At 42.4% G+C, this 23397-nt stretch overlaps 1 protein-coding gene across 1 annotated transcript; it reads left to right on the forward strand.

Annotated features, from left to right (window-relative positions):
- Positions 1–8541: 8541 nt before the first annotated feature.
- TMEM38B (transmembrane protein 38B) lies at positions 8542–22400 on the forward strand. Its single transcript, XM_082301205.1, has 6 exons — positions 8542–8709; positions 13038–13194; positions 15742–15926; positions 16721–16808; positions 18802–18919; positions 20763–22400. The coding sequence occupies exons 1-6, from the start codon at positions 8604–8606 to the stop codon at positions 20967–20969; spliced, it is 861 nt and encodes a 286-aa protein (XP_082157331.1). The 5' UTR covers positions 8542–8603; the 3' UTR covers positions 20970–22400.
- The last annotated feature ends 997 nt before the right edge of the window (positions 22401–23397 follow it).

Here is a 23397-nt window from a genome sequence, read left to right on the forward strand (position 1 = left end):
ACCACCACAGAAAATGCCCAGGAAAACCACCCCCCCCACCCTACCGCAGAAACATACCCTGTCCCTAGACAACTGGCACTTTTTTTCCTACCACGTTTCTTATCAGTCTCCTGCAGAGACTCTAAAAGTCTTATCTTGATAGCCCAGATTACCAAGATGATCTCTGCTCCATGATGAATAGAGATGGACATTCCCAGTCCAGATAGTTATATTAATAGAACTCCTTTCCCTTTCCTTTCCCTTTCCTTTCCCTTTCCTTTCCCTTTCCTTTCCCTTTCCTTTCCCTTTCCTTTCCCTTTCCTTTCCCTTTCCTTTCCCTTTCCTTTCCCTTTCCTTTCCCTTTCCTTTCCCTTTCCTTTCCCTTTCCTTTCCCTTTCCTTTCCCTTTCCTTTCCCTTTCCTTTCCCTTTCCTTTCCCTTTCCTTTCCCTTTCCTTTCCCTTTCCTTTCCCTTTCCTTTCCCTTTCCTTTCCCTTTCCTTTCCCTTTCCTTTCCTTTCCTTTCCTTTCCTTTCCTTTCCTTTCCTTCCCTTTCCTTCCCTTTCCTTCCCTTTCCTTCCCTTTCCTTTCCCTTTCCTTTCCCTTTCCTTTCCTTCCCGCACCTTCCCTTTCCTTTCCCTTTCCTTTCCTTTCCCTTTCCTTTCCTTTCCCTTTCCTTTCCTTTCCCTTTCCTTTCCCTTTCCTTTCCCTTTCCTTTCCCTTTCCTTTCCCTTTCCTTTCCCCTTTCCCCTTTCCCCTTTCCCCTTTCCCCTCCCATCCCTCCCAGCTCCCTTGCCATCCTTTCAGTCTCCTTACCCTCCCCCCAATTAATTCCTATGCTTTAATACCATCTAAGAGTCCTTAGTGAGAAGAGGATCTGCTTGCTATGCAGGTGCAAGTTTTCAGCACCACAGCACAACAGCAATGCCACCCGCTCTGCCCTCCTCAGGGCTTCTCTTTGTCAGCCACTTTTTCTTTTCTTCCTTTTCAGCTCCGTGCTGAACAACCCCATGCAGATAATCTGATTATGCTAATTTGTACTTCATGAACCCAGAGTAAGGGGATCTGTGGGGGTGAACTGGGCTGGGGATAAGGGTGGTGAGGGTAGGAGAGAGGTTTGGGAGGGGGATGCACAGACAATGGGCTCAAGTCAGTTAACAAAAAAAGCCGTCTGTATTGCCAAACAAAGCACTCTCCGGGTAACCCCTTGCTGCTCTTGACAATTTAGAGTGTCCCAAACTGGCCTGCGCCACTGAGCAGAAAAGGGAACACGGAGAATATACAATGAAGGGGCACAATGAGAAGTCTGTTTCCTGTTGAATGTTGCTTTTTTTTTTTTTTCTCCTTAACTAATCCTTCCCAGAATCTAGTAGTTGAAGTATGGTCCACAAATTGTTTGTCAGATGGTAGCTATGGCACTAGACAGCTTCTGAGCACACACACCCTCATCTGTCCAATTAGATTGATGATGTCCTCGAAATTTATTGAATAATGGGCAGTGACTTTGCAGACACAAGCTCACAACTCTCAGCTTGGACTCGTCCCTCTGCAGGAGCTGACAGAGTCCCAGCTTGGTTTTCCATCCTCTTTGCTGTAGGCAGAATTGGTCAGGAAACAACTGTGAGAAAAAACATATAAAGGGTATGGAAAAAATATTTTCAAGATTAAAGCAATCCCAAAACTGTTTCCATTTGTAGGGACCTCCTGAGATAAGGAGACCTCCTGGTCTAAGCCTCCTGTTCAAGCCATCTCACCTAGAGTTGTTTGTCCAGGACTCTGTCCAGTCAAGTATCTCCACAGATCCTTTGCTGTTGCAAGGGAAAATGGGAGATGGAAAGAAGACAGTTGCTCTGCACTCCACCCTAAATAGGACAGCTTCTCTTGTTCTCATGCAGAACAGACTATTTGTTTAGTCCTGCAGCCCAAAGCAGAATACCTGTGGACACCATTTAATGAAAGCAAATAGAGGCGGAAAAATGACTGTCCTGAAGCTGTCATCTCAGGTCCAGTCCTGGGTTCAGCTGCACTTGCATTAGGCTAATACATGAAGTTTACCTGATAGGGTAGAAAATATGCAGTATCTTACCAGCATTGCTCTTCTTTATTTGAGATCTCATTTGCTGAATGTGTAGCGCATCACAAGGCATATATCAGTATTTAACAAAATGAGCTCTAAATAACACTGCGAATGGAGCAACTAAGCAAAGGAGCAGAAAAAAAAGTATCAGAAATGTAAGATTACCAGGTTAAATTCAAATATAAAGAGTATTTTGAAATTGTCATATGTTGATGGAAGCATCTGTGTTCACAGTATGAATAGAAATGTCCCTTGCTTTTCTTCCTTTCCCTGGGAAGCAGCGAAGCTTATCTGATGTGATCCAAACTACACAGTATTTTTATGAACTGTGTAATATTTCATATAAATAGATCTGATTAAATAGATAATTTTAAATCTGAGACAATCAGTAATCCCAGATCCCATGCTCCCTGAATGCTAGATGCCTGGAGCTCTTGGAACACCTAAAATCCACGGACATCTAATGAACTTTAAAGACCTCGGCTTTTGCCCTACTGATGTGTGCAACAGAGAAAAGCCAGTGAATGCACAGGACTTACTCCATGGGAGTAGTTTCAGGACCGGTCATTTGTCCTGTTTGAGGTCTTCCTGTATCCTTTTCTTCCCTTCTACAGCAGCTCTTGGTTGAGATCAGACTGGCAAGGGTTTGGCAAAGGAGATAAACAGAGTAAGTAGCATAATCTTGAGGAGAAGGTCTTGCTCTGTCCCCTTGTGTTTCTCCTGACCTCAGGGATGACCTGCCCCAGACCCCCTTTTTTTTGTTTATAGAGATAGTGAGTCACTGTAGGCAAGGATGTTTATTTTGCTGTGTATATACAGGGAGTTTAATGCAATTCATTTGAAACTCTTAAGTAATATTGTGACATACAATGCTAATACAAAACAAGAATATGTAAAGAATGTATTGCCAGCCTTGATTGATTACAACCTTGAAACTACTCAGCAGTGATTATCACTGACATGTGTTTTTCCAGAAAAAGAAAACCCTGAGCAGTTGGACGAAGCAGGCCCACAACTTTCAGACCCAGAAGAGATGCTCATGTGGGTAGAGCGGGACTGGTGAATTAGCTACACTGATGAAAGGCACAGTAGGTGTATTGAGCACCCAGTCCTGAGAATCATGTACCTGCTGAGAGGACAGGGAGGCTGCTCTGTGTTTGCTGGAGCTGAACCACAAGTCAACACAATGGAAAAAAGCTCACCCAGGGAACATTACAGGACAGTGACAGTACAGCACTCCTGCATGCCATTGCTGAGGGAAAGTCACTACTTTGGGGAAAAGCATCCTTTAAATCTTGGTTGGATCAACAGGGGGCTGGAGCTTGTCTGAGTCCTATCAACTAATCAGCAAGTGATATATCTAATGATGCCATAGAGAGATGAACAAGGTAATAACAGTTAAAGTCCACTCTATAAATCAGCTCCTTTCAAAAAGAATACTGTTAAGGAATAAGATGTGCTAAGGAGAAGCTTAGCAGCCAAGATCCTAACTTTTGTTAACATGAATTCAGCTCTAAGTGAAGTCATGACTGAGTTTACTATTGCAATAAAGATACAAAATACTCCAGTATTTATTTTTCAGACACACAGACTCTTTTTGTATACATCTACAGCCTGAACTACACACTTTTGCCTACTTGTGTGTCCATGACCTAAGATAAGACACCAGGGAGCTCCTGGATAGAGCCAGCAGCATTGGCTACAGCTGCTACAGTCCCAGGCTTCAGCTAGGAATGAACACAGTGCTGCTGCTTCAAAGGCTGTAGAGAAGAGAAATTTTAAATGGATCCTTAAATATTTTTGAGAATCTAATCTGGAATGAGGGAGGAGGGATCTGAGGTGGATGTAAGTCAAATAACACGACTGCTTAGTTTAAAAAACCCCAATTATTTCTCCTCTTTGCAATTTAGATTGGCACTAACCAGCGCACAAAATAAACCAGAGTAAAGTTGTGTTAGGAGAAAATTGGCCATCTGAACTTCCTGTGATTTGTTTTCTCAGTTCTTTTCAGAAAATCTGAAAGGAGACAGAACCTGACTTTCTGGAGAAAACTGTGAAAAAGAAGGAGGGTAACAGGAGTGAAACACGAAGATGGAAGTTACACAGATGTAAAGGTGGGGCCTGAGTATATGAGTATTGATTGAAGGCATACACAAGTAAGGTGACAAGAGTGGGATGAATAGCCAGATTCTCAGAGACAGACGGGAGACTGAGAGGTGCACTAAGCCACGAGTAAATGCTGATGACGGCATGGAGAAACCAAGAAAACCAGGTAAGCTGTGGGGGAATGATACTGAAAGAAATATGCAGGGTTGATGAATATATGGTGCTGGCAAGAGAGGAAACAGGGGAAAATGTACTAGAAGATCAAAGCAAGGAGCTTGATGGGGATAAAAGACTGTTGAAAAACAGGGAAACAAGGGAGAAAACTGTGGAGCAGAGCAAGAATTTGACTGGAAGGAGACAGACAGCAGTGTGGCAGATGGCTATAAATCACAAATGTGGCAAGATGAGAGCAGACAGTGGAAATGTCTATTTCCGTATGTGACAAAGATTACTATTTTCACCTGACTTGATTTTGACACACAGACTTGAGTTTGAGAGATCTTCTTCTTAAAAGATAAATAAATTTAATCTAACAATTAATAAAAAAAGAATGTTTCTAATTTCCTGATTTTGAGAAGAAGAGCAAGAGTTTTGAGACATACTGGTGAAATATACTAAAGAAGTTCTCATCCTTTCTTTCCCTAAGGCACCATTTTTGAATTCCAGGCCACTGTCTGTAGGATCCCAACAATCATTACGAAATAAAAGACTAAATAAACATATCCCACATTAAGCAGCAATTTCACCAGCTATACTTCCATGCTAAGTACACAGATCCTTTTTTTCGAGTACAAAATTAGCATAATCCTGCTGAAAAGTACTCTGGAGAATGTGCAAGTTGGGTAACTATTCAGCAGGTGTTTACAGTGAGATTTTTTAAGGTCAGGATAACATTCCTTAGGCAAGAGAGTCAGTTTGGGCTTGTGCTTTGACTTCATACACTCATAAAACACAGCAGTATACTAACCAGTCCATCTTTAAATTTCTTATGGGTATACTGTGCTACTCAGATCTTATTGTTAGCTTGCTCCCAAGAAATTGAGAAAGGGGCATCTGTTCTTCCAGTTTAAAATCAGCAAAACACAAAAATTGTGTCACTCACACACACAGAGACAAGTGTACCTAGCTTACACACTAATACCATCAGCTCACACTGCCACATTCTCTCAGCATCTGTATAGTTGGCTCAAGGATGAACAGGATTATTTAAGAGGTTTTATCCCCTGCTATCTTTAAATTATTGCTGAAATATCCAGGACAGCTGGGAAAATTGATCAAATCTTAAGTTTTCTTGTTTGTTACTCTACTTTTGTTACAGACTGTGTTCTGTGATCTGATTTCTCTCTGGTGGCTTCCTCTGCTCTTCCTCTACTCTGCTAAGACGCCACCCTGAACACGGAGGAATCTCTCCCTGGTTACTAGCAGTCTTAGAGAAACTGCTGCTCTTATTTCCTGCTGGAGCTGGAGGCAGAAAACTCACCAAAACTTCTTTCTTGTTTAACTGTGTCGGTTAACACACTTTCTCACCTCACTGCTGTGAGATCCACCTCCACACCAGCTACCTCTGTGTTGTCTAACCCCAACCACCAGCCCAGCCCCGAGCAGCCACTCTCTCTCCCACCAGTGGGACTGAGGAGAGAACTGGAAGGGTAAAAGTTCACAGGTTTTAGGACAGTTTAATAAGGGAAGCAAAAGCTGGTCACACAAGCAAAGCCAAACAAGGAATGAATTCCCTGCTTTCCATGCCTGGGCAGGTGTTCAGCCATTCCCAGCAGAGCAGGGTCCCACCACACATCATGGTGACTTGGGAGGACAAATACCATCTCTCTAAGTGTCCCCTTCCTTCCTTCTTCCCCCCACTTTTTACACTGAGCATGATGTCCCATGATCTGGGATGTCCCTTGGGTCAGTTGGGGTCTCCTGTCCTGGCTGGGTCTCCTCAGCATGAGGAGCAGAAATGGCCTTGGCTCTGTGCAAGCCCTGCTCAGAAATAACAGAAACATCTCTGTATCATCAGCCCTGAGTTCAGCACAATTCCAAAACACAGCCCCACACCAGATGCTGGGAAGGAAATTACCCCAGCCAAAAAGCAGCACAACTCTGCTTTGGAGAGCAACTTTGGGTGCAGTGACAAGGCAGGATTAGGTATTTGGGGACCTGACTAAAAATTGAAAGTTCAGGTAAGTATTGCTGATCTGCTGCAAAATAGCACCAGTAGAGGTATCACTGCTGGCATGTTGAAGAATTTGAGTATACCTACACAAGTTGCAGGCACAGTGGTGGCTGCAGTGCAGATGTTGCTGGCCCAAATGGCGACTTCTTTTTGTGTCACTATAGATTCTTTGTGGTCACTGACATTTTTCTTTCTCTCCCTCTCCTTCTATGAACACATACGAGACAGCCTGAGTAGTTTTCACTGCCTAGGAATGAAACGGATGCCACTCGGTGGGGATAAACCAGTACTGCAAGGAGTGAAAACGCCGACATCGTTTTAAATCCCATCAGGAGCTCCGCGGCTGCAGCTGCACGGACACAGAGCCCTGCTCAGGGGGAAACAATACGACGCTGAACCGATTTCTGCCACAGAATGCAGCTCACTAATGTATTATGTCTTATTATATGTCAGCTGGGGCAAGTCGATATTCTGCTCTAGAAAGCAAACTCCGGTTTCTGTGTCTGCACACAAGCACGACAGAAAATAAGAACTAGATTTGTTAATGACAAGTAAGAGATCATTTTGACTAAGTTATGATCTCTTCATGTAGATGAAATGAAGATGGAAATAGCCAGGAAATAGAAATGAGCTGCATGCACATGGGTCAATTGTCATGGAGCAAATGAGTCACTGGATGCACACAAAGGAAGAGACATTGAGAATAGGAACTTATTCTGTGAATATTTTACTGATAAAAGGCCAATCAACGAAAATAATAGCTTGCTATTCATAGCGAACTGAAATTATTCTGGGAAAAGTTCAAGTGTTTGCTATGTTTACTGGCACAAATATTTTCCCCAGAACAATTCTACAATTCCAGTCATTTCCTGAAATTAGTTCTTGGTAGGCAAAGAACAAGGTTAAGAGCACCTGTGAAAGTTGCACATTTTCAGATTGCTTTGCTCAACTTCACCATACAGTGTGCAAAACCTAGAGCCTTTAAGAGTTCTTTTCACCAGGCTGTGGAAGTGAACGGAAAAGACAAAAACGGTGTACAGGAAATTTAGTAGGGAAAATCAGCCAACAACTCACAAACACATAAATTTAACTTCCGTGTCCAGAGGGGAAAAAAAGAAAAAGGTTAATATGCAGAAAAGATGAAAACAACAAACCTTAACAGTGTTCCATCAAGAACAGTGTCAAGTTAGTGTACTTTGGCTTTGGGGTGACAAAATTGTAGCTTTCCAATGCTTGAAGAGAGCCTGTCAGAAAGATGGAGATATGTTTACAGGGGCATGCAGTGAGAGGACAAGGGGGGAATGGCTTCATACTGAAAGAGAATAGATTCAGACTAGATATGAGGAACAAATTCTTCCCTGTGAGAGTGGTGAGGCCCTGGCACAGGGTGCCCAGAGAAGCTGTGGCTGTCCCTGGATCCCTGCAAGTGTCCAAGGCCAGGCTGGACAGAGCTGGTAGAAACCTGGGATAGTGGAAGGTGTCCCTGCCCATGAATGAGCGTTACGGTCCCCTGCAACTCAAACCATCCTCAGTACACAAATATCCTTCAGCTCATTTAAGTTAGCTAGTCTGGTGAACAAAGAAAAAGCAAATGTCATTATCTTGGAGCTAGCAGATCTTTGAAAACGTTTCACTTGGGAAGCTCAGGAGCAAACTGGTTTTGCTGAAAATACTGTGGGATTGGTGCAACGCTCAATACAGATATTTCAGGAGGCAAAGTTAACAATGGCCTTCGCTACCAAAATGGATGTAAAGATGCATTGAAGTCTTTCTGCTGAGCTCTGACCAGGACCTGGTGTACATCAACACCCTCAGTAACTGATGAATAGATGGCATCAGATTGGGAAAGGCCACAGATGGAACCGACAATACACGTGGGTAATGCTAAATATCCTTGATGAGCTTCAGAAATTCTCAATAGGGAAAAAAAAAAGAAAAATATATCAGGGTAAGTGCCCTGTGCACGAGGTGCGCACAGAAGCTGCACAAACGCAGGAACGGCTCCAGAGGAGGCCACAACCGATCTCAAACTGCGCATGGAGCAGGACTAGCAGTACCTTGACCAAAAAAAGGCAAACAAAAGGCACGACACACACCGCGGGCGCTCAGACAGCCCCGCCGCGCGGCTGAGGGAGGGGATGGCCCGTGAGGCGCCGCGCCCGCCCCGCCCCGCCCCGCGCTGACGGCGGCCGGGAGCGGCCAAGCCGCCTCCTGAGGGCTCCCTCGCCTCTCCTGTCCCGGGCAGCCGCTCCGGGAGCTCCGTGCCCGGCCATGGAGCTGTGGCAGCTGCCGCTGAGCTTCTCCCGCCTCCGCATGTTCCCTTTCTTCGACCTGGCGCATTATGTCGCCTCCGTCCTGGCGCTGAAGGAGCAGCGGGGTGAGCGGGGCGAGACGGGACGGGGCGGACACCCCACACCCCCATCCCAATCCCGGTGTTCCTTCGTGTTCCCCCGGCCCTGCACCGTGTGCGTTTGTGTCGGCGGGGTGCTCAGCCCCGGCAGGGTGAGGATGGGGCCCTGAGGGGAGCCGCCGTCCCAGTTACCCCATGGCCGTGTAAATGGGATTGTCTGCCGCCTGCATTAGCCCGTCTGTCCATAAGCGACGTCTTACTACCCGCAGAAGACACCCAGCCAAGCTCTTATCGCTTTCCAGAACTTAGGAGGCGCTGTCTAATTCAGCCAGGAGTTTCGCTGAAAACATTTTAATTCTTAAATTTAGTTATTTATTTATTTGTCTAAATCTTAAAGTCTCAGGAGTGAAAGGGCTAAGGCCCCTCCAAGTTAGGTTTATGGGTGCAGAGATGGTGTGTGTAACACAGGCCAATATCTCTCTGCCCAGAATTGCATCTGAGAGGAGAGATACTAGAATTTACATCCTTCACACACCCTGTTTGTACAGGGGGGTGTTAAGGCAGTTCTGCTTTGTAGGAAACAGCTAAGGCCTCTCATGGGTAGGTCGTGTGCCAGTGGCTTGTCAGCATTGTACCCCATAGACTGTAAAGTGAATTTAACAAAGCTTTCCACTTCCACGGATGAGTTTTTGTGTGAGAACACATCATGGCATTTTAGTCTCTACATGCTCTCTTCTAGAAAATCTGCACTGTGGCTGTTAACCCCAAGCCTGTTTTTTTTTTTTTTTTTTTTTTTTTTTCTGTCACAAACGTAGAGACTGGCCTTGTTTTAATGTTTAGAATCAAACTACGTGTGGTGTGCGTTTGGACATATTTATAGTAACCGTGCACCCCAGGTGATAACCATGTAGGAAACTAAGCTTTTTTTGGGGTTAAATTTTTTGGGATTAAAAAATTTGGGATAGCAAATTTGGGAGCTGCTGCTTGCCTCAGATTTCTAGGGCTCTGCAATGTTTTTGTTTAGTGAGAGCTTGTTCTTTGTTCCCTTGCTAAGTGTTCCATGGTGAATTTTGACTTTCTGCTGAGGAAATTCACTTAACAGGCTGTGAGGACTGGTGTAAAGTGCTTAGGTATTTTAGCATCTTCACCAAACATTGTTAATATTGCTAAAATTTTTAGTGGGTGCTGGCCTGTGGCATTGTGTAATGTGTCTTGTTCTATTTAAAAAGGGACTTTCTGACATTATCATGCAATACTTTTAAACTTTCCCGTGGAATGGGCACACCTAAAGACCAGGATGAGAGGCCTCTCTGCTTTGCATCAGCATAACTTTACTGAGACAACACTTACGGAAAACAGAATTGCTGTCAGAAGTCTGCTCAGATCCATGCTTCTGTGTTTTTTTTCTTGGCTTAATAGCTGGATAGTTCAGAATGCTTCAGTATTTTCTAATACTTGGAATTAATAACTGTAATCCAGGCGACTGCCTGCTTGCCTGTTTCTCGCTTCCCAAGTGGTTTGAACTGAGTATTAAATCATAAGTGAAATAGCAGTTATTATGAATACTCAGTATGGATATATTACTGTCGATTAACACTGTCTAGGTTGTATGTTCTCTTTGGAAACTTAAAACAGTAGCTATATTTGACAGGGAAATAACGGGATAGCCTTGAGTGCCTGGTGATGTAAGAAGTATGTGCTCAAGTTACAGCCACGTTTATTTTATCCCAGATGACTGTGTCATTAAAATACCAACCCACCCCTGCTGCTTAAAATCAGATTTGGTGTGGGCATTTGGATCATGGATGGGTGCACACTAACTGGGACTTTTCCAATCCTCCTAGCCAGGCTTTCTTGCTCATTGTGACTACTGGCAAGCTACAGCAGTGACAACCAACTTGTTGCTTTCTGCGTGTTTTAAAATAAGAGCTCTTGATTAGTGCTTTTAGGATGGCCTAGGAGTTGCTTGCTTGTAACTCCAGCCAGTTGTAGAACTCGCAGTTTTCTTTTTTTGGGATGGGCGGGGGGCTGCAAAAGGTGTTGATGGTTGAGAATGTGTTGTATTTGGTTTGTTCTTGCCATTTTTCTGTGATGTGTTTCAGGTGACTTGAGGAGAAATAATTTCTTCAGCATAGTTTTGCTCTATTAAGTCTGACTCTATAAATCCTTCATCTTAACCAATGATATTATGTGTGGTTTAATGGGGTACTAGAAAGACCTGTACAAATCCTCCTGGTTTGCTCCCTTAGGTGTGTATGTAGTATGCATCCCTGATTGCCTATTTGGAACATGCTGAAAAGTTTAAGGCAGATATTATCCTATTGGCAAATAGTTGGTAAGGTGGTGTTTTGTTTTGTTTTTTTTTTTTAATGTTACTGGTGGTGAGGAACAATATTTAAAACTGTATTCAAAATTAGCCCTTGTGTTTTGAAACCTTTCCTTAACTTTCTGAAGCGTGCGTTTGTAGGCCTAGTGGCCTTCTGGCAGATCCACCATTGCATGGTTGTGTGATGCCTCATTAATTTTCCAGGATGCATCAGAGGACAAATATAAATGACCACTTTGTGTAAAAAACATGTGACCTACTTAAAACCGAGTTTGTCTTCTGAAAGGTTACACCCCTGTCATAATTTAGGTTGCAATGCTAAGACGATCTTTAAATTAGTATCAATGTTTTTTGCCTCATTGCCTTCTGTGTTGGTTATATTCCTTGTTAGAATAACTGGTATGAATTGTTAAATACTGGCATTTGAGCCAATTCTAGTGTTGACCAACAGAAAAATCTTGAAGTGCAGTAGAGTTTCCAGTCTCTTGTTCGCTTACTTGTAAAATGAAGAAATTTATCTTCATTGCTGTGGAGCTTAATCATAGAGGGCAATCTGGTAATAATAGCTGTAATTCCTGTATGTGCCCTCAAAACTGAAAAACACTTGTTGCTAGCTGTGGGGAAAAGGAAGTGTGGAGAAGCTGGTGTTTGCTGAAAGGCAGGAGAATGGATTTGAAGAGAGAACAGATGCCTATCTAGTTTTAAATTCACTCCAAAAGTAGTAAACACAAGCCATTAATATTTTGCAGGTGTCTTACTTGGATCACCAGGTACTGCAGTTTGAAAAATAAATTACAAACCAGTTAAAAATAAAAGAGATATGTTATATTCAGATCTTCTGTAAGGCTTAGGAGTACTTATTTTTATAAATTGTCTGTTACATGGGAATTTAGATAGTGCTGCAATACTTAATATCTACGCAAGCACTAAAACTGGAACAATCTTATTAATATATTTAGTGAATTGTATTGAGAATATTGAGAATATTTTTATATGTTTGAGCCTCTCACCTTGGGTAAGAATCTTCTTTTCCCACAGAAATGCCTGAAAAACCAAAGCTTCTACTCTGAATTGGGAACGGATGGCAAATTTCATTTTGGGGCAGACACTAGTACTTTTGTGAACTTCAGCCTTTGGACTACGGAAAATTAAACTTGTTCAGGCAAACAGAGCTGGGCACCCGTGCAGAGGGGAAGCTTTGGCAACACTGAACTTTTAAAGTGGAAGGAAATAGTTGAAATGACTACTTGAGGATATTTCTAGCTTTGGTAAAATGTTTTTTTCTCTGAAAATGGTTAATGCATCCCATTACCTCCAGTATAATTTTTTAATATTGAATACTTTTGTCAATATTTTTGACATAGTTCACTTGCATTTTAAAGGCATAATTCATTTTAAAGGTAATGAAATAAACAAAACTGTCAACCTTTTAATAATGAGAGAAATTTACATTATTATTATAGTTCAAGGTAACCTTTTTTCCTCTCTTCAAGAGTGCAGGTGAAAACTATTTGATAATTATCTTGGATGCTGTTTTCATTCTGGACAGCAATCAGAGCAGGGTATTATGAGGAAAAAGGAAAACAAGTTACCTTGAATTCTTGGAACACTAAAGCAGAAATGGAATTCCTAGAATAACCATCCAAATGTTAGTAATCCTGTTTAGATCAGCCACTTACGTGTTTTTAATACAAATCTGAAAGCAAGTGTGTCCCTGTGTCAGGCTATTAACAACAAGACCTTGCTGCCATGCTCTGAAAGCTTTTTCTTCTTGGTAGCCAGATATAACAAACTAATGCACAAAAGATGTTCAGAGAACACGTCATCAGCCTTTCACTTCTGCTTAGGAGGTGGAAGTTAAAGTCACCGTACCCTGAGGTTTGTATCTCTGGAAAATTTTCCTGTGAGAGCCTGCTGATTGCTGGAGGATTTTTCATTACCTGAAGGAGCTAAATTGAAAAATACTGACCTTCAAAACATGCTGCTATTCTCCAGTTTTCATCTCTGTTTATGTGGTTTTTTTCCACAGGAGCTGTGGAAGTGTCAGTCCGAAGTCCATTGGCCTGCTGGTTTAGTGCAATGCTTTATTGCTTTGGGGGTTCAGTTTTGTCTTCGTTGATGCTTGGTGAACCTCCAGTAGCATTTCTGGCAAAGACCATAAATATTCTACTGGCATCCTCAGTCTGGTAAGCAGCCACAGTTGGGTAGGATGAGTAATACTGGCTCTAAGGAAGCTATATGCTGTAAACTGATACGATACCATCAAGGTTCCATGTAAATCAGCATTTTGACTTAAAATGTTGTGGGTTTGGATGCTGTCTCTTTTATGCAGAGTGTCACAGCAGCTGTAAGATGCTGTTTTGTGGGAATAGAGAGCAACTCTTACAGCCTGTTGTGCAACAAAATGCTCCGTTGCTAGACTAGACTTGCCTTAGGTTTTTATAGTATTCCTGGTCAAACAGCTGGAAACATTACCTTTTAATGAAATGAATTGAGTTGCTGATTTGCTGAGCATAGGTAAGTCATAAAAGCAATCAAGTTTTTCAGAAGTAGCTTTTGAAGACCTGAACCTGGCTGATGTAAAAATTTTGGACTTTTCCTGTAACTGGGGTTCCAAGACACATCTTTCCTCCATTTTCTACTGCCAGACACATACTTTTTTTTTGTATTTCATTCCTTCCCAAGTGGGTGGGTGTTGTGGTAGAGGACACTATTGAGCTGAATGGTATGATTGAATCAAGTATGTGGCAATTTGGCCTGCTTTGGAGTTAAAAAAAAAAAATGCTGGAGTTATTTTCATATAAATGTGGCCTTGCAGTGGAGTTAATTTGTTCCAGAAAGTCATCTTTGAAGAAAACATCAAACTTAACAAAAATTATGAGGAGCAGTGGGGTTTTGAATTTAGGAAGCTCAATCACAACATTTGGAGAGTCTGGCCTGCTTAAAATCCTTTAGTTCCACTAGCCCCTTAAGTTTCACAATTGCAAATTCATGAAAGTGAAAGCAAGTGTTTCTGTCTGTGTATATGTATTAGTTTTCTGGTCTTTGTGTTGCAATAGAGGATGACATATTTGATTTAGACAAATAGGTGCAATTAATAATATATATTAATTAGTGAATTATTAACAGAGCCTACAGAACCTGCCTGTGGTTCAGTTAGTTTGATGTGGGCAGACTGATTGCTTTTTTTGTCAAGTGACATGAGCTAGCAGTACACTTGAAGAGAATGGGATTTCTGTTTAACTCACCATGGTCAAATGTGATTTGCTGTGCAAATTAAACGAGGTTTTAGTGAGGAGCTGTGAACGTTATGAAACATTTTAAGCTTCCAGCTTTACAAAGTTCCCTCTTCATGAGTATAATGACCTTAATTCCTGGTCCCAGATCACGAGAAGGGAAATTCCCCAAGCAACACTAGAAACTGCAGAGTGGGGTTGTGCTGGCCTTGAGGAATGCTCCTAAATAGTCTGTAGAGCAGCGGCATCTACTGTTAGCAGATATTACAGGCAGAAGTGCCGTGGTGGGTCTTCAGTGCCAGCTTCAGTCCTCTAACCTGTGCTTCAGGGTCCTAAACCCACATTCTACAGGTGTAAATTAATTCTGGTGTGAGTTGTCTGGTGAGTAGGTGGCTTAGATGGCTGTTTGTAGTAGCCTCTGAAATACATCCTCTCTCTACATCTTTGGCTTAGTATCAGCTGAAGCCTGGTTGCTTACAGAGGCGTCTGACGTTACAATAGGAGATAAAGGGAACGGCCTTAGAAATTCTTGGTAGGCAGGATTGAGCTCAAAAACCTTAAAGCAAACGGGCAGTGGGTTTTTGGTTTTGTTTTGTTTTTTTGTTTTTAAGAAAACAAAAAGTTACCCTTTTTTTAAAGCACTTTCTCTGCTCTTATGCAACTATTACTCTCTTACTCCTGTGCTGAAATAATCTACTTAAGATAACTTAATCAAGATACTTAATCTTGATTGGGTTTTTGTGAATGTCTCTGTAAGAACGGAATTTTATTTATTATTGAAGAGATACAATAAAACACCACGTAATTTAATTTTTTAAAATGTACTGTCATTTTAGGATTTAACTGTTAGCCATCTTTACTTGGTTTTAAAAGCAATCAATTCTTTAAATAAAGAAATGTGTTTGCAATTGCCAAGCTGGAAAAGCTAGAATTGGTGAGTACTAAGATGTTAAGTGTGTTTAAAAATAGCCATGCATTTCATCTAGCATGACACTAACTAGTGGAGGCATTCTTGCTAAAGTTATATAATTCCATGTACCTACAGTCTGTAAGCACAGAGTCAGCATTTCATTTACCACCCTGTTGTAATCCTATTAAAAAAAATATCCCCAAAACAAAACAACCCCCTGCAGTGAACTAAACAAAAAATAACTCACAAAATAAACTGCACAAAGTCAATCAGACACCACTTAAATAACTTGGACAATAAAAATGTGATATATAAGGTGTAGAACAATTGGAAAAATGTAAATATGTTTCCCATGGACTTTAATGGATTCTTTGGGACAATGAGGCAATAGCATTTGGTTTTGGTGCAAAAGCTCAAGTGTGCTCAGAAGCTACTCAAATTTTTTCCAAGGTGTGTACCACAAGACTTTAAGTTGCCAGTAGTATTTCAAGCATTGCTAGTCCTATTCCAAAATTATCCTTAAAGATTATTAAAAGATAATTCCTTAGCAAAAATGTGGCTGATGGGTTTTTTCTCATAATTTTCAGGTACCTAGTGTTTTACTGCCCAGAGGACATATTCTGCCGGTGCTTTTCCTTTCTGCCTCTTCGTCTTCTGGTGGCAGGAATGAAAGAAGTGACAAGGACGTGGAAGATCACAGATGGCATTGCACATGCAGACATTGTCTACAAAGATGCCTGGCTTGTCATGGTAGCTGTGGGCTGGGCCAGAGGTAATGTGCATAACATCTTATTCTGAGGGTTTGGGATTTTTTGGAGTGGTGTTTAAACATCTAGCCCCTCAGCAGAACTGTTGCTGTGCTGGGCATGGTTGTGCTGATGCAGTCTCATGTCCCCTCAAGGAAAAAGCCTGTGCTGCAGTTTTTCTGCCTGGATTAAGGGTGACATTGAAGAACTTTGAGGGAAGTTCCCATCAGAAGGTCTTATGAGACCTTGTAGGATGGGCAGTTGATGACAGTAAAGAAGTAAATCTTCTGTGTAGCTACTGCTGAACATTCCAACAGCATTATTGCCTCAGACCTGTGTCCTTGCATGAGGCTGAAGAAGAGAACTGGTAATCCTGGGTTTTTGGGTTGTGACCATTACCTGGTTTTAAACATGGGGATGACCCTTCTTTCCTGCCTGCTGTTTGGAGTACAACTCTGGAAGAAGCCACCTTCCTGACAGCTGTATTTGCAGCCACACCATCAGGGTCACTTCAGAAAGCAGTTGTGCAGCTCTTGATTCTGTGCCGCTGTGGGAAGCAACACATGTGAATGTGAGAAGTGCATCTGTTCAGATGCTGTCACTTAAAGGTAGACCTGAGGTTCTTGCTGAGTATCTCAACCTCTGAAATTTCATGGCCGTTGTTCAAGTCTTGTTTGCATGAAAGGCTGGATTAAGGCTTTTTGAGTCTGGGCTTTGGTGCCACCTTTAGCAGCACCTGGTGTCATGAATTCTTCTGGGAGCAATGGCATAGTGGTGGTAGCAGTCAGTGGAAACTTACCATAAATCTCTGCAATTTCAGGTGCTGGTGGTGGCCTAATTTCCAACTTTGAGCAGTTGGTGAGAGGAGTGTGGAAACCTGAAACCAATGAGCTCCTGAAGATGTCCTAGTAAGTTTTTTTTAAAAAGCTGCAACATGTTAGCTGTTGTTTTGCTAACTCCTTGTGTTGATGCTCACTTTTAGTGGTTGAGGCAAAAAAAAAAAAAAAAAAAAGCATTAGGACATAATTGCACTCTGTTTTGGTTTGTATCCTCTGAAAGATGGGACGATGGTCTTTGGGACTTTCAGCAGATGTTTTAATCATTTTATGCTCACAGCACAAGAGCAGCAAATGGGAAGACAAGTCAACAGAACTTGTCAGAAAGCAGTAAAGAGCTAGTGGGGAGTTGCTAGAAAGCAGTATTGACTCAGTTTGTCTTACAGGGACATGGTCTTCTATCCAAAATGAAAGTACAGTGGTACCAGAAATACACAAGTGAATTTTGGTGTGTGTTCTGAGCATCACTAAGATGGCTTCCTTTGAACACTGTCACTCTTACTTTTGCTGCCAGTGCTATTTTCCTCCAAAGACATCAATTATTTGAGAAGGTACAAATTGGTTATTCAGTATAGCAAAAATGACCTGCAAGATGGGAAAAGTTACTTCTCTTGCAGAAGCAAAGAATGGGGAATATTACATGCCTCCTGGTTTTCTCTATAAAATGAGAATTGAAACAGGCTGGAAAGCCACAAGCTATTATTGTAAGTCAAGATAAGGTCACTGTGATAATTTCCTAAAATTCTTTTGATCTTTCCCAGGTTACAGTCAGGTCTTTAAAAATAATAATTTTATTTTTTTAAAAAGCCATCTTGCTTTTCTGCAGCCACTCCTAGACACAGAATTGAGACATTTGTAGCCTTCTCTTTGGCAATATTTCAACTTTTTGTGGATTATGTTAGTTCTTGGCTTTTTCCAAAATTCTAAGTATTTAGAATTTCTCTTGTCAGTGCCTAAATGGCAGTCTTGAAAGTAAACTTTCAGAAGGAAAAGTTTACTGTCAAAAATAGCACTGTAGACCAAAATAAAATTGTCTTTACAGGTGCAACACCAGAGCAGTGCTTAATCATTGGCATCACTTGCATGTATTCTCCTTCACCACTGTGGGAATGGTTCAAAGTAACTCAAAAAAGATTTAAAAAGTTTTGTTTATGTATAAATTAAGAGCATTAAATTGAACTAAGTTACAAAGTTAAAAGTGTCTAACATCCTGCGAATGAACAAGATGCCTGTGTGCACAGGTTTGTTTTTCGGGCTTCTTGAGCGGGAAGTTGATGCAGTTTTTTGGTTACTGAAAAGACAGTGAAGAACAGATCTAGAGTAGATGCTCTGTGATAACAGGAATGTCACCTGTACATGTCACATGCAGATTTAAGAAATGCACATAATTCTGCCAGTCAGGCCACTGGATAAGATCTGATCAAAGATCTCTTGCTTTCTGAATGCATACCTAGGAAGGGATTTAGTACCACAACAAAGATTGCTGTAAACTGGAAACAGACTGAAAGTCTTCGCATGTCTCGGGTCAGCACAGCTGTGTTAACAAAACCTGGTAATACAGGCCTGGCTTCAGTCAGGTCTAAGCTGACACAGCCCTAGAGCTGCTGGAGTGTTACTGTGGACCAAGACTTGGACCATGTTGCTCTTCAACATCTTAAGCAGCTCCTTGGAGTAACTAACTCCTGGAGTATAGTAGAGGAACCTGTTTTTTTGTCTAGTCCAAGTAGTGTGAGCTCTGTGATTTAGCTCTTCAATAAGATACATTGGGAGAGGAAGAAGAGAAGCAAGCTGGTATACAAAGTCTGAATAGAAGCATTGATTTGAGGAGGATTTGTCAAATAGGAGTTAGCTGCATGTGCAGAGTAGTGCTGGACTTTATGCTGTCTGGACAGAAAGCATAGTAATAGTATATAAAGTGAAAATATTAATTTAATTATAGCTGGATTTTGGATCTTACTTCTGTTACCACAAGTTTTCATTAGTTCCATTCAGAAATCTTTTGCACGCAGGCAGCTTCCACTGTAGAGCAGAGAAGAGAAATTGATGTTCTTTGTTTGATTTCTAGCCCTGTGAAGGTAACTTTGATAGGAGCAGTTCTTTTCACCCTGCAACGCAGACAGTACTTGCCAATAGCAAGACACAACCTTGTGTTTTTATACACCATCTTTCTTGTTGTCTTCAAGGTAAGAATTGGAAAGTGTTGCTAGTAACCAAATAACAGAAAATATTTTACTTAATTTTTAGAATGCATGCTTCTGGATGGGAAGGCCAGCTCCTGCTTAAGTTATGTGTTTAGTGTTCTATACATGAACAGAACAGAAGACCTGTTGTGTTACTGATACTGTTCAGTGTATGGGGGGACAGGGAGGAAAAGAAAAAAATCAGGAATTTTGGCACTCAGTATTTGATATTCCATGCTTGCATGTCTGTAATCTCAAACAAAGCTTGTTCTTGTGGAAAGAAACTCTCCTGTTCTCTGTCTTTTGTGTGTACCTGTGCAGTCACCAGCGGGTTTGTAAAACAAGTCAGGTGGATTCTCCTCCGGTTTAAAGTGGTCTCAAGGTGTTTGGGTGGGAAGAGAAAGCATACCAAAATCACTTTGAAGTAGCTGTAACTGTTTTGTAATAAAATAGACACTACTTCTGTATGGAAGTCTTCAGTCCCTCCAGTCTTAGTTCATTTCCAGGAAGATGCCTTTCTTCTGGATTACTACTTTATAGGAAAACCTAATCTCTGTTAGCAGATACTTGGCAATTTTAAGAGCTTCAGGGCTGCTGTTGAATCGACTGGAGAATGTGTGGAAGGGTGGTTGTTGCCAGTCTCCTTTCTGTGAAGGAGCTGACAAGTTTAATTCTGCAGAAGTTACTTTAGAGAGCCAAGACTTGAAGCTTATGTTCTTGATTCTCCATCTGAACTGATAAAGGCATTGTTGAACTGTGGATGCTGGGAATGGAGAAGGAAAGGAATGTTGTTCTGGAAGTCAGAAATGTGCAGGTGTCCACAGAAGCTGGCTGTCAGGCTGCAGTGAAGTAACTAAATCCTTATGCTGGATGGTTGTACTGACAGTCAGGAACTCAAGCACCCACTTAGCTAATAAAGTAATAAGGCAAAAAAGTGTATATTTAGTGTCTTAGAAAGTTGTCATGTCTCTGAAAGCCATAGAAACAGTTGCAATATAAACTTGTCCAGTACCCAGATCTAAAATACAGTTTTTTCAATCCTGATTCCAAGTTATGTTTCCTAAGGGATGCCCAGCTAAATCTCTGAACTTTATGGAATGAGAATGGCTGTCTGGAATTCTAATTAAAGTCTGGTTATGCACCTGTACATTCGGGTCCTTACACGTTCCATTCTTTCAATTTAAATGGAAGGAAGCCACTCTCTTTGTGGTTTTTCAGTTTGAACAAGGCACAAAACTTACACATAAAAGTTGCTCTTCACCTTAGTTATATGGCATTATATGTGATTTACTCTTAGGATGATTAATCTTACAGAGAAATTTTTTGTGCACATTTGTGTATAGCTCATAGAATCATAGAGTCATACAATGTTAAGGGCTGGAAAGGACCTTGGAGGTCATCCAGTTCCATCCCCCTGCCATGGGCAGAGACATCTTCTACTAGTCCAGGTTTGTCAAGGCTTTATCCAACCTGGCCTTGAACATTGCCAGGGTTGGGGTTTCTACAATATCTCAGGGCAACCTATATCTCACCACTCTCACTCACAGTAAAGAATTTCTTCCTAGTGTACAGCTTAAATTTCCCCTTTCAGTTTGTACCCATTCCCCCTTGTCCTGTTGCTACAGTTCCTGATGAAGAATCCCCTTCATAGCTGTGTGAAGTGTTGGTCAGAAAAAAGAACATTCTTTGGCCAGTTCCAGCTAAAGTGAGCAGGCTTCTGTTATTGGTGGCATGGCCTCATCCTTGTGTGTAAAGTTAAAAATGGCATACGCCCATTCAGCTTCGAACTTGTTTATCTGTGAAGCCATCGCATCTTTTATTGTAACTTGATCCTTGTTCTTCGTAGGTAAAAATGATGTTGACAAGATGTGCAACTTCTCCACTTGCTCCCTTTGAGGCTGCATTGGGCCAAATCTTTTTTGGCTTGCGAAAGACACCTTCCAAAGTGAAGGGTGAAGGTGCCACATCTTCCAACGGCTCTTCAGTCTGTGACCAGCCTTCTGAGCAGCACCAAGAGGGTGCTAAGAAAAAACAAGCAAAGAAAACAGAATAAGTGACTTAAAATCCCTGTGATGGCCATGACCGTTGAAGATGCTTGTCTTCCAGATTAGGCTGGCTGAGAAGTTTCTCTGAGGAAATGAGAAAAGGGCTGTGTTGTCGTTTGCCCTTTTGGAATGTGTAATGTAAGCTATGTGTAAATGCACATGTTGGATTTGTAAGTTAAAACTACAAATTTTTATAGTGGTTAAAAGTTTATTAATTTTTGTATTTATGATAACTTCAAATGCTTATATGTTAAAAAGATAGTTTCAGAAATGTGACAGTCATATTTGTTACTTTTTTCCCCACTATCTCACTTGTTTCACATCTTCCTATCTCCCAGTTCTGATGTTTCATTTTGAGAACACTGATTTGCACTGTCAGGTGTTCACTATAGCACATCCCAAATAAGAAAGTCATTCAGTAAGGCTTAATCACATTGCACTGTGTAAAACCATAAAAATGTACCGAATTAATGCCTTTAACTAGAAAAATAGCTGAATTATTGTTGTAATTCACCTTGTACTGGTCTAAATTTTCTTCATTTCCTTAAGTAAATATTTTTCAATATTTTTCTATTTTTTAAAATGAAAGTAAAATATCTGGCACTTAAAAAAAATCTTTACAGTTAGCAAGTAGAAACATTTCAATATTTTTGCTGTTGGCTTACTTGGACTCTTTATTTGCAAGCATTTGAGATGTAGGTGTTTTTCATGCCACATTGGTGTTTTACGAGTGGTTTATATTTATCTTCTGGTTCATCAGGAACTAGACATTTTTGCCTGCATTTTTATCCAAGTGAATGCACTTTTTTCTTTTCAAAGACAAGCTTCATTAGAAAGAGGAATACTGGACAGTACATTTACCTTGTTTAGTCAGCACCCTGAGCTGCAGGACAGGGATGGGAGCAGAAAGTTGCCACATAAGCCGGGAGGGAATGGTCAGTGAGCTCCTACACCAGCTGGACACTCCCAAGTGGTGGGATGGGATCCACCCAGGGGTGCTGAGGGAGCTGGCAGAGAGCTCGCTGAGCCACTTCCAATCATTTACCAGCAGTCCAGGCAAACTGGGGAGGTCCCAGTTAACTGGAGGTTGGCAAATGTGACACAAATCTACGGCAATGGTCAGAAGGAGGGTCCAGGGAATTACAGGCCTGTTGCCTGCTCTCAGTGCCAGGGAGCTCATGGAGCAGATCACCTTGAGTGCCACCAGCAACAGGTACAGGACAACCAGGGGATCAGGGCCAGCCAGCCTGGGTTTAGGAGAGGTGGGTCCTGCCTGACCGACCTGAGCTCCTCCTATGACCTGCTCAGGGCTGAGGGAAAGGCTGGGGATGTGTCTAGCTGCACTTCACAAAGCCTTAGACACCTTCTCCCACAGCCTCTCCTGGAGCAACCGGCTGCTCATGGACAGGGCCCTGTTCTCTGAGGGAAGAACTGGCTGATGGCAGGGCCGGGGAGTGGTGGGGAAGGGAGGGACGTCCAGCTGGGGCTGGGCACCGGTGGGCTTCCCATGGGATCAGTACTGGGGCCAGGCCTGTTTAACATCTTCATGAAAGGCCTGGAGGAGGGGATCGAGGGCCCCTCAGTCAGTGTCTGACAGCACCGAGCTGGGCGGGAGTGTGGATCTGCTGTGGGGCAGGAGGGCTCTGCAGAGGGATCTGGACACGCTGCATCCATGGGATGAGGCCAGTGGGGTGAGGTACAACCAGGGGAACTGCTGGGCCCTGCCCTTGGGTCACAACAACCCCCTGCAGCTCCAGACTGGGGGAAAAGTGGCTGGAGAGCTGGAAAAGGCCCTGGGGGTGCTGGTGACAGCAGCTGGACACGAGCCCAGGGGTGCCCAGGTGGCCAAGAAGGCCAATGGCCCCTGGGCTGTCCCAACCAGGGTGTGGCAGCAGGGCAGTGACCGTCCCTGTGCTGGCACTGCTGAGGCCACACCTCAAAGCCTGGGGCAGCTCTGGGCCCCTTACAACATGAAAGACCAACAAGTCCAGAGAGGTGAACAGAGCTGGGGAAGGGTCTGGAGCACCAGGAATGGCTGAGGGGGCTGGGAAAGGGGCTCAGCCTGGAGCAAAGGAGGCTCAGTGGGGACCTCATGGCTCTGCACAACTCCCTGACAGGAGGGGGCAGCTGGTGGGGGGGGTGGTCAGGCTCTGCTTCCAAGTAATAAGCGACAGGATGAGGAGAAACAGCCTCAAGTTGTACCAGGGGAAGTTTAGGTTGGATATTAGGAAGAATTTCCTCCCAGAAAAGGTTGAAAACCATTGAAACAGTCTGTCCAGGGAGGTGATGGAGTAAACATCCTTGGAGGGATTTACGAGGACACGTAGATGTCACACATGGGGATATGGTTTAGAGTTGGCCTTAGCCATGCTGGGTTAATGCTTGACTTGATGATCCTTAAGGTCTGTTCCAACCTAAACCATTCTTTAATGTCAG

Source organism: Coloeus monedula (assembly GCF_965178545.1).
Source record: "Coloeus monedula genome assembly, chromosome: Z".
In the NCBI taxonomy this organism is placed as follows: domain Eukaryota; kingdom Metazoa; phylum Chordata; class Aves; order Passeriformes; family Corvidae; genus Coloeus; species Coloeus monedula.

Coding starts and splice junctions, on each gene's coding strand:
- TMEM38B (XM_082301205.1), top strand. CDS start 8,604: ATGGAGCTGTGGCAGCTGCCGCTGAGCTTCTCCCGCCTCCGCATGTTC. Junction 8,710..13,037: donor GGCGCTGAAGGAGCAGCGGG/GTGAGCGGGGCG, acceptor TTTTTTCCACAG/GAGCTGTGGAAGTGTCAGTC. Junction 13,195..15,741: donor CTACTGGCATCCTCAGTCTG/GTAAGCAGCCAC, acceptor CATAATTTTCAG/GTACCTAGTGTTTTACTGCC.